The sequence below is a fragment of the Paroedura picta genome, chromosome 2, assembly GCF_049243985.1.
Source record: "Paroedura picta isolate Pp20150507F chromosome 2, Ppicta_v3.0, whole genome shotgun sequence".
Taxonomy (NCBI): Eukaryota; Metazoa; Chordata; class Lepidosauria; order Squamata; family Gekkonidae; genus Paroedura; species Paroedura picta.
The window spans coordinates 148042987-148054709 of record NC_135370.1 but is presented as its reverse complement, the minus strand read 5'-3'; the positions used below and the strand labels follow the sequence as shown (position 1 = coordinate 148054709).

Below are 11723 nucleotides of genomic sequence, written 5' to 3'. Positions count from 1 at the left end.
TTTGGTTTTCTTTCAAAGCCATTTTATTTCAGAATATATTTTTGCTGAGATTCTATTTTGGAGTGCACAATTGGTAAATACAAACCTTTTAAAATGAAAAAAAACCCTGAAATTTCCTTTAAAAATCAAATTTATGTTCCAAGTTGACTTGAAGAAAGATACAATTTCATAGCTGCAGCATTATTATCTTTATGAATGGATGTGAAGTCCCAGAAGAAAGACAGGGGGAAAAAGCTTTCATGATGTCAATTGTTTCTTAAATCAAAACCACCTTACTGTAGCTGTGGTGGTATAATCTGAATATCTGGAAGGCTTGTTTTATGAGTAGTTGACTCAGACATTGGAGCCTGCTGAGTAATGAAAGTTAAGCTGGGAGTAGGATCAACGGGCCTGGAAGGAGAAAATAAATGGTCAGCACAAACCCATGTATTCCTCCAGATTAGCCAAATTATATGACTTACATTTCTGTTCCCTAACTGTACTCAATAGTATAGAAGTATTTTGATTTAGCCAGTGGGCATTTTCAGGAAAGTTACACAATAGATGCCGATTTCACAAATTGTCTTTTTCAGAAATCAACCTTCAAATGAAACCAAAATCACTGGAGGGGCAGCTTATCACTGTCTTAATAAAACCTCATTATTTTCCATTCTTAATGTGGTTTTCAAGCTCTAATTATTTTAATTGACCTATGATCAGAGACCACAGTGGTTGCATTGTGATTTCCATCCAGCCAACATCACTGTTCAACTTTCCACTAGTAGCCTTTTCAGCACCTTCAATAACACTGATTTTCTCTGCAATTTTTCTACTAATCTTCCTCTCTGCAGCCAACAGAGCCAGAAATTCCTGCAAGGCCACAGCTGGGCTCCTTCTAACTGAACAAGGAAACCTAGTCCAGGCTACTGGAATGTCATACAGTAGAGAAAGTAATTCTAGAAGCAGTGGGAGGGGAAACAATGCCTGGAATGTTGTTTACAAGTATCTTTGGGTATTTTCTCTTCCTCATGCCAAGAAGTTGAGCTAATCCCCCTTTTTCCCCTTCATTCATTCCAAGAAGAAAATAAAAACAAGTGCCATCACTGATTGTAAGGGAATCAGTATTCCCAGAAAAAGAATGTGACTAAATACCTAGATAAGTATTATCCTTACCTATCTTTCCTTTCTCTGGTAGTAAAAGAGGCTAAAGGAATCAAAGCATGACTGTATTTCCTAGAACAGAAGAAACAAGAAACAAGTTAAGTGAAGATGAGAGTACGCTTTTCCACATAAAAACCAAACAAAAACTTAGTGCTGTGCTTAAGTCTAGCTCTTATTTGGCTTGAATGCAAGTGACAGTGAACTGTACTGTGCAAAGATTTCTGATGGAAAATTACTGACTATAATATCTGAGGTTTAGCTTCCTTCTAAAAGTGTTATCAGGCTCCCTCTTGCATAATAATAAAACATAAAAACATAGTTTTATTTGGCTTATACTGTATATATCAGTAATAATCATGCCTCAAATTAACCCACAATATTTCCACTATTCAAAGCAGTGCTATACTAATTATAGGGTGCTTCCTTGCATGGTCCTTTCCTACCCAGCCACAGAACCTCTGTATTTGCAGGGTTGAGCTTCAGACAACTCTTCTTGAGCCATTTTGTCACTGCTTCCAGGCAGCTGGCTAATGCTTCTGGGGGAGAGTTAGGGTGGTCATCCATCAGGAGGAAGAGATGGATGTCATCTGCATACTGATGGCAACCCAGCTCAAACTTCTGCCGCAGCTGAGCAAGAGAGCACATGAAGATATTAGGATAGGAGAGAGGACTGCTTCTTGTGGGACTCCACGTGTGAGCTGGTGACAATAGATACTCTGTCTCCTATTGCTACGCTCTGTCTGCAACCCCAGAGGAAGGAGATCACCCATTTGAGGGCTGTCTCCCATATCCCGGTGTCAGCAAAGCGGTGAGCTTAAGAGCTCATGGTCAACTGTGTCAAACGCTGCTGACAGGTCTAATAGTGCCAGCAGCGCTGACCTGCCTTGATCCAGCTGGCGGCAGAGGTGATCCATAAGGGTGACTAGCACTGTCTCTACTCCATGGCCAGGCCGGAAACCGACTGAAATGGGTCAAGGGCTGAAGTTTCATCCAGGAATGCTGTTATTTGGTCCACAGCAGCCCTTTCAATCAACGTCCCTAGAAATGCAGGATGGGATGATAGTTGTCAGGCTCCTGTGGATCCAAGGTTGGTTTTTTGAGCAAAAGGCACACCACTGCCTCTTTCAGCCCTTCCGGGAATTCTGTTGGGCAGGGGTCCAATGGCCAAGTGTTTGGCCTCGTTGCTGCTAGCATCCTGTCCACTTCAGTTGGCGAGAGTTGTCTGAAGTAACTCAGTGTTCTCTCCAAAGACAAGCAAAGGGCCTCTAGTTCACTTTCTGTGTCCAAAGTTGGAGGGAGGTCATGTCACAGAGTCAAGATTTTGTCTGCAAAATGACTCACAAATACCTCCAATTGGCCATTGTTTTGGTGCTCTGCATTGAGAGCAGAGAGGGATCAAACGGTCCTGGGCATGAACGCGCAGACACAATGCAAGTTGAGTAAAAGTTGTGTTTCACTGACTTCACCGCTATCTCATGGACTCTTAACTGCATTCTATAAGATGTTCTCAATTATTAATCACGAGTCTTCCTCCAAACCAATTCTAGTTGTCTCAGTTCCAGCAGAGTTCCTCGGTATACCAGGGGGCCCTCTTGAGGCAGAGAGGACATCTGGGAGCTATCTCTTCTGTCATGCCAGTCGCTGACCAGTCCATCTACAGAAATGACGGGAGGCACTGGGTCCCACAGAATACTCGAGAAACCAATTGGATCCGTAAGTCTCCGCAGGCGAGCTGAAATCTGCTCGACGCCCGACTGAGGGGGAGGTAGCAATCTTAGCCAGGTCTTCAGGGTACAGTAGTCTGACCATGGCATGGAAGTAGTCATAACCAGATCCACGCTCAACCCTGGGTTAAAAATGAGGTCCAGGGTGTGACCGGCCTGATTGGTAGGGCCAACAACAAATTGCAAGAGCCCTAGTGACACCATGGCTGACACTAGATACAGCCCATTTTTAGGGGATGGCAATTCTGCATGGATATTAAAGTCCCCCAGAATTAATAGTCTTGGGAACTGTAACGTCCAGGCAGGCACCGCCTCTAACAGGGTGGGCAGGGCATCTGGAGGTGTATTGGCACACAGTACACCAGCCAGACAGCCATGCTCTTGGTTGTGACCCACCTGACGCCAACACATTCAATTCCTGTCGGTGCAGGGAGAACCCTGAAGGGAGATCTTATCATGGATCAGGATTGCCACTCCTCCTCATCCCTCAGTCCACAATTGATGGTGGACAGAAAACACGGTAGGGGCTAGTTCTTTGAGGGCAACTGTTTCGCTGTCCCTGGTCCAGGTTTCCGTCACACACGCCAGGTCTATTCCCTGCTCTGCAAAATAAGCTTGCAGGGTGGAGGTCTTGTTGATCGACCTGGCGTTGCACAGCATCAGTGTCACAGGAGGGTTAGTTGCCTTTGATGCCACCCTATGGTTTATTCACATTTTGACGATATAACACTTGACTCAGAAGTTAGTTTCACTCTGTTCCTGAAGCACTGAATATGGGCAGGCATTCCAGGTACAGCTTAGATACTGTCCCTTTTGGGAAAATGGTGGAAAGATATTGGGCAGCCTCTCTAAGGTTTTTTTTTCCAGAAATAAAGAATGGATTATAGAAAGTCACCCACAAGAAAGTAAAGAGAAGGATAGTAGAAACCACTTGTTTTTCTCTTTCAAATGCCTTCTGGAATTCTTACTTACTTCCTCAAAGGAGTGATTTTCTCTACAAATGCTGTTGCATATTTCTCAAGCCACTCTTAGGCCCATTATGCACGGAGTGGAAGGTCCACATTCGGGGTGGAATGGCAGTGGCTAAAATCACTGATTATGTACGCTGCAGGCGTCAACCGGGCGCAGAGTCAACGTATGCCGCCGAAATTGCCGCGTTAGCGATATGCGGAAGAAAATGTAGCTTCCCAGGACCAGGGCGCAACCAGAAGCGGCTCCATGCATAATCGGATACTCTGGGTTTTGCCGCCGTTGCGTTCCGTCCCGTGCATAATCGGTTTGCTTCACTTCTTCCTCCTCCTCCATGCCACCATTTCAGTGGCCATGCATAATAGGGCTTTGGGCAACACCTCTGACCATTATACACAGCATTTCTTTTTCCATGTCTATTATTTCATAATGCAGCATCTGAAACTATTTAGCACTAAAGAATTGTTTTTCTATTATTTCCTTCAAATGAAATTGCAGCATAAAACAAATGAGGGAAGAAGCATAACCATTGTCTCTCTAGACAAATTATACAATGCTGGCTTCATCAAATGTTTGCTCTGTTGGCAGGTTTTCTCTTCATTTTTATGCCTTGTTACAAATTAACAAAACTTAAGTTAACTAGGGCTCCTAGTGCTATTTCTACAGCAATGCACTAGGACAATCTTTACTTCTCTCATGCTACTAATTAATCTTCAAAATTCCAAACCCTAGCTTCTCTTTTTACCTTTGTCCTAGTAGGGCCTATGTCATGTTGCCTTTTGGGTCCTAAATGTGAATAATGCTAAAGTATGTTGTTACAACTGCTGACAACACAAGTTTCCACTAGTTTCATCCAGCTATGTGGTTAGGAAAGAAGCCCTGCTTTCCCAGGTCTTTATTCTCCGGCTTTACCTTCACTCAGATACAAGTTCCTCTATGCTGAATCTTCCCTTCTAAACAGGACATGTTTTTTTCTACAAGTATCTACTTTTCCACATGCTGATTTTATGTGACTAGTCTGGGACAGCAGGCGTTCCACCCTCACAAGAACCTTTTTGAGGGAACCTTTTGTGCCTGAAATCTGACACTTTGACTTTAAGAGTGTTGATTTGAGAGCATAAGGCCTACAAAATGGATGAACCCTGGGAACTCTTATCAACAACCCTTAATTTCAAATAGGACTTTACCGGGCACGCAGGCCATTCATCTTTGCAAAAAGTAACCTCAGCACACTCTCCTTCTGTTCCCAGGTCAATTCAGAAATGTCTACTTTTCCCTTCTGGATATTTGTCCTACAGGAAAAAGAAAGAAGATTAGCAAAAAAAATCCATAATTTACCAGCATAAGACTTATTATTTAAGCAGGATAAATCTTCAGCAAAAAGAATTGGATTTGCAGATTTCATTCTCCCACAGTACTGCGTAAACAAAATCACTCTAAACTAACACGGGTATCTTTTAATTTGTTCAACATCCCATGAATTTAGAAGCAATCAGAAAGTATGTTACAAACTGTATACAATTTCACCTGAGGTAACTGTAGTGATCGAATATAATGAAGAAATAATATAGAAGTACTTAAGATACCTGAACAGGTGGAATGCATAAAAGCGCATGTTGAGAAGGTTATTCATCAAAAGTTCTCAGCCTAGAAATAGAATTGGCCCCAGTGTAATTGAGGTAGTATCATAGCTAGTATGATTGTTCAGTAACTTGCAAAGTTATGTATCAATTATATTGTATTGGTTAATTATATTTTGTTGTGCTATTCCTCCAAGGAGTTCAGGTCTAAGGTAGTCTGTGCTAAAAGGGAATAACTGAAGCAAAGTCACTCAGGGAACTTTGTGGCATAGCGCAACTAAACCACTATACAATAATGATGCAATTATGAAATACTATCTATTGGGAAAGCATGTTCTCAACCCACAATCACACCATTCTTGATTTAGATTTTAAAGCATATACATTTATAGTTTATATGTCCACATTGAGAGATTTGTTGGAAAGCTCTTTGTCTATCATCTCCCTCTCTCTGTCAAATTCTAGCAAGGCAACAGAAACTCTTATTGGGTATCTAAAGACAGCGAAGAGCCAACTGTGAGCCAACAAACTGAAGATGAATCTGGAAAAAAGTATAAATGCTGCTGGTTGAAAGTTAACCTAACTCAGCATTAGATTGACAAGCTGTTCTTAGGGGGCTGTAGTCCACCTGAAGAATCAAGTCTGAAATTTGGGAGTGATCCTGTACATTGCTCTGCAGGTTGCTACCTTATGAACTGTCTGCTGTCTAATGAATTATTTTAAGAACTTAATTGACTGCTATTTTCTGAGGTTGTTATGTTTGTCTTTTTGGGTCATTTTGATTATATTGTTAGCAACTGCTGTATGAGCAACCAAAACATGACCTATCTAGTCACACATCTCCCAAGAGAAACTTGCAGTTTTTATTCCATTATAAGAGTTCAGAGCATGGGGCAAAAATTTCCACAAAACTCTCCTCTTGCTGGAGACCCAATTTGCCCCAGTGCTGTTGCTGAGTGTCTGTTAATCCCCTAGAACAAAACTTTAGGAGGCTCAATGGATTCCAGATGGAGGGAGTAATTAGTCCTGATCTGCAGAATCTCTGGCTGACTGATTACAACCCATGGTATATAAGTTTTATTTTTAAAAAGAACTTGGATTGGATGAAAATGAGGTAGTAGGTGCAGCTAATGTTGATTTCAGGCACTTTAGTATTTGCTCAGTTAAAACTATGGCTTCTGTTAAAATATCACTGTGAAGACCTTGGGTTTTTTCCTTGTCAAACCAGAGTATTTCCCAATATTAACTTCATTTATTGCTTTAAAAATACATGGAAGTCCTGTGACACCTTAAAGACTAATAATTTTTCTCCAGCATAAGTTTTTTTGAGTCAGAGCTCACTTCATCTGATCTATGAAGTGAATATTCCTAGAAGTTCTTTATACATAAAAAATCTGCAAGCTGTGGGAATGGGGAGATGCTACAAAGAAAGGACAGTTTTAAATAAGAGAAACCATTCTATTAATAGACGGTAAATGCCATTTCTGACACCTGAACATGAACACAATGGAACACAGCTGACCATATTGGGCTTGCCTTTCCCTAGTGGTCTTCCCAATGTTTGCTGAGTAAGGGTAATTGCCATATGGAAATCATGTGTTCTCGGTTCCTTCTACTTTTACTGCCAATGGTATATGAAGTAGAACTTAGATATAAAAGAGAAGGTAAAGAAGCCATTGTTTCCCTTTAGAGATTTACACAGGTTAAGAGGTATAAAGCTGAAGGGTTTGAGCACTGTTCTTTTCAGTTGTGTTCTATCATGTTTTTCCCAGGAACGGTCAATGCTGTAAAAGCACAAGACTAAGCCATTTCCCTCCCCCAGGCAGTCCAACCTGAGGTGTGTTATTTCATGGGGATTTTCACCCTCAGCTTTCCTCCCCACAGTCAAGACCAGAATTTAAGCTTTGCAATCCCATCACATGTACCATTTCTCTGCTTCCTGAAGGTCCTTTTGCACACTATTTGTACTGTGGATGTTGTCATTAAAGGTTCTGATTTTGGGGTATTCCTCTTTCCCTGCAAATGCCGCCATCATTTTCTTCTGATAAGCAACTTGGGCTACCTCCTTATAACACTTCCTGCTGGTCATGATCTCCTGTTTCACCTGTTCCAGAGCATCCAAAAAGAACCTCTCCACCTCAGTCCTTTCATCCAAGATGTTTCTGGCCAATTTCTTTACTCTGCTCATCTCTCTCCCTTTCATCTCCAACAGTTGCTGCAGCTTCTCAATTTCTGTATGACTGGCCTGGTTCTTTATCAAAGCATCACGTTCAGTCTTTCTGATTTCTGCTTTAAATTCTCTGGCCATGTGACAAAGAGCAGCTTCCAGTTTCTTCACCTTGTTTTCAAGCTCCTGGATCTGTGTTTTATGCTGGGTACTTTGCAGGACCTTCTCCTGAATTAACATTTCTTTTGTTTCCTTTACAAAAATAGTGAAAATTCCATGAGCTATAGTTTAGTTTGGGTGAAATACAAACTCTAAAGCTATTGCTCGATTAATCCATTACTTCATAGTTTTAAATTTCCCCTGACCAAATCAAAGGAGCCAACCACTGTGAAAACCACATGGACATGGCTGTTCCTTATAGCCTTGCTGTATCTGGTAAAAGAGAAGCTAACAGCGCCATCCTTAAGCACAGTTACAGCCTTCCATTGAAGTCAAAAGGCTTAGAAAGGTGTAAGATGGCACTGTTAAAGGACAGTACACCAAATGGGAGAATGTGTTTATTATATTATAAAATTACTTCCCAGTTGATAAATTATGCCCTTTCTTTGACACCCAGCTTGATATTTTAGTGACTTGTCAGCATATTAATTTAATAAATGGATTACAAGCCAATGAACAATTAATGAAATAGAGTAATTTGACTATCATCTCCATAATAATATGATTGTACAGGACGCCGACACGATGCCCATTGCGAGCCACGCACAGCGCGGCTCACCGTCGCTCCCGGCCTGCCTGCTCGGGGGCCGCGCCCTGGCCCACTAGCCCCCGCTAGCCCCCGCTGTATGGCAGCTACAGCAGGCTTAATTACTAGTAACAACAACAACAACAATAATCTCTTCATTATGCATGAATAGGAAATTTCATAACCTTCTCTTGCAAGAGAAAAGTATTGTCCTCCGCCAGTTTTTGCTTGGATTTTTGTAACTCTTCTGTTTCCTTCATGTGATATGAAAGAGCCTCGTGAAGACGAATATTCTCTGCAAAAACAGCTCTTCCTGCATTGTCCAGTTTCCTAAGAAATGACAAAGGAAATTCAGCAGACTTGGTCCTTTAGTCACAAAACTTCACAGAATATGAACTGCAGTTTATGGAAAGGCACTCACTCATATTAGACTATTTGTGATTAGTGCTGTATTTATAATCATAAGAAAACAAGTACTCATTTGGATTACCTATGAATCATCCTACATGTAGCACTTCAGCCAAGATTGAATAGAGAAATCAGATAAATCTTACGTGATTGCTTCATGATGGGCCCTTTCTGCCAACATTATAATCTTCTTTTCTGCTTCTCTTTCCAATCGTTGCTTAGAGAAAGAATGGGCAAATATACAAGAATTGAGAGATTTTGAAATTAAAGCCCGGCACAATAGGATTTAGATTTCAAAATTAGGAGAAAGTTACACTTCTAGGAGAATGGTGAAGACCAACACCAATGAAACAGTTTCTTACAATCCCTGAGAACTACCCCTTCTTTCAAAAGATGTACCTATTTTCTTAAGGATTATTTCAGGCAATATAGGTAAAGTATCCCAAATTGGGGGTCACAGAATACTTGATATTATGGCCTTTCCCAAATGATCCCAAACTCCAGCGTACAACTGTGAGCAAAGGAAGCATCCTAGGAAAATATGACAAGACATTCCCATACTTAATGCAGGAATCCACACAAGACCAAAATTACTCCTTGGAAGTGGTATGGTTTAGAAGGCACCAGTAAAACTGAAGCGAGCATGTATATATGATGACACATATGATCTCCTAAATTAGAGCTAAGGACAATTACCTATAAAAATCACTATACCTTTTCTTCTAGAAATTTTCTCTCTAGCGTGCAGATTGTCTCCTGATGCTCTTTTTTTGTCATATCCAAGTTTTCTTTTAGCTACGATTGTAAGATATATTTGATCATTATTTTAGTTTTGTAGATGACAATCCCAATATTTCTAAGAAAGATACTCCATGCTTCTCACCAGCATTTCTGCCAGGTTTTCTTTCTTTTATTAGTTTAACATTTATTTGATCTCACTAAGAGGTTACCTTTGGTTTTTATGGTTGGATGTCTCACACATTTTCATATATCTTCCTTCATTCTGTGAGCACTCTTTCAACACAGCACAGGCCCTTACATTCTAATTCTCCCATTTTGATACAACTTTCCATTTCCCTAAGACAATTATACAATCCTACCAAGATCTTGTTTTTCTCCTAAAATTCAATAAATATATAATTTGGATATTCATTCTCATTAAATCCAACAGACCGTACTGCATTTCTACAGCAAAAGTCACACAATGGCAGCCTAGAGAACTATTAAAAAGTACTGCTATTCTCCTGAATTCCTCTGCAACTCAGAGACAATATGAGAAGGGATGGGGTAGGAAAAAGAGCTGTTTTTTTAAAGACTTTTTTTTACCAGCCAAAGGAGTTTCAAAGAGGCTTACAAACACCTTTACCTTCATCATCCCACAACAGATACCCTGTGAGGTAGGTGGGGCTGAGAGAGCTCAAAGAGAACGTTTCTGCAAGATCAGTGACTAGCCCAAGGTCATCCAACTGGCTGCACATGGAGCACTGGGAATCAAACCCAGTTCTGTGGATTAAAATCCACTGCTCTTAACCACTATACCATGCTGGCTCTCATTTTGAAACCCAAAAAGCCTCATTTAGAGTAAAAGAATTATCCCTGTTCATGCAAACAAAGCACCAGACATAAGTTGAAAATACTCTCACAAACTAGTGTAAAACAGAATCATCTTGGAAGTGAGCTCGAAGAATAAAATCTTGGTAAACCAATTCCCATGTATCTTTAGAAAACACACAAATGGAACATGAAAAATAACACTGTTGAACAATGACGCCAGCATCTACTGTACCACTACGGAGTAGCTAAAGATGAGGACATTTCCAGTTCAGGATCAAAAAAGAAAAATTACACAAAAAACCCCAGTTCTAGATTGGTGAGGAAGAGCAAAGGCCACAAATCTCTATCAAATCAATCAAAATAAATAAATAAAAGCAGAACACATCAAAAATTAACATTTTAATTAATAAATATTTATAATAACCTTACATCTTCGAGATCTTTCTCCATACGTGCTTTCTCTTGACGAAATTCCTTTATCATTTTCAGTTCAATCTGAATAAGACCGATTTCTTTAGCCTTTTTTTTGAATTTCTCCTCCATCTCTTCCAGCTGCTTTGTGAATTGCTCAGCCTGCAAATTAGATATTTAGAAAGAAATGTTAAACTAAGACACATAAGTGGGGAAACTGGACAAATTCTGGCAACTGGACAGAAACCTACAGGACAACGTATTTTAATGCAATGAATGTAAGTATGTAAAAACGGAAAATTTACCTGTAGAAATATTAAACAAAAGAAAATGTCAAAAGAAAGCTTTTGAACTGATTGGTATTATTTGGTTCTGATTCATGCTATCTATTGCTGTGTGAAATCACCATGTTCAGAACTTCAGTTCACTTATACCATGATGTACGCATGCTTGTTGTTGTTAGGTGTGAAGTCATGTCCGACCCATCGCGACCCCATGGACAATGATCCTCCAGGCCTTCCTGTCCTCTACCATTCCCTAGAGTCCATTTTTATATGCGCCTACTGCTTCAGTGAGTCCATCTAGCCACCTCATTCTCTGTCATCCCCTTCTTCTTTTGCCCTCAATCGCTCCCAAAATTAGGCTCTTCTCCAGAGAGTCCTTCCTTCTCATGAGGTAGCCAAAGTTTTTTAGTTTCATCTTCAGGATCTGGACTTCTAAGGAGCAGTCTCCTTAGATCTCCTCTAGGACTGACCGGTTTGTTCGCCTTGCAGTCCAAGGGACTTGCAAGTCTTCTCCAGCACCAGAGTTCAAAAGCCTCAATTCTTTGACGCTCGGCCTTCCTTATGGTCCAGCTTTCGCAGCCATACATTGCAACTGGGAATACCATAGCCTTGACTAAACGCACTTTTGTTGACAGGGTGATGTCTCTGCTTTTTAGGATGCTGTCTAGATTTGCCATAGCTTTTCTCCCCAGGAGCGTCTTTTAATTTCTTGCAGTCACCATCTGCAGTGATCAAAATTAA

General features: G+C 40.6%; 1 protein-coding gene across 1 annotated transcript in view; it reads right to left on the bottom strand.

Annotated features, from left to right (window-relative positions):
• Positions 1-11: 11 nt before the first annotated feature.
• BBOF1 (basal body orientation factor 1) overlaps positions 12-11723 on the bottom strand; it is a 16537-nt gene continuing 4825 nt past the window's right edge. The window contains exons 4-11 of the mRNA XM_077323191.1: positions 10717-10860; positions 9448-9528; positions 8880-8950; positions 8511-8655; positions 7339-7832; positions 5021-5125; positions 1153-1212; positions 12-390 (exon numbers count right to left, since the gene is read on the bottom strand). Of these exons, the coding sequence (XP_077179306.1) occupies positions 273-390; positions 1153-1212; positions 5021-5125; positions 7339-7832; positions 8511-8655; positions 8880-8950; positions 9448-9528; positions 10717-10860 (1218 nt within the window). The 3' untranslated portion in view covers positions 12-272. The remainder of the gene's footprint in view (positions 391-1152; positions 1213-5020; positions 5126-7338; positions 7833-8510; positions 8656-8879; positions 8951-9447; positions 9529-10716; positions 10861-11723) is intronic.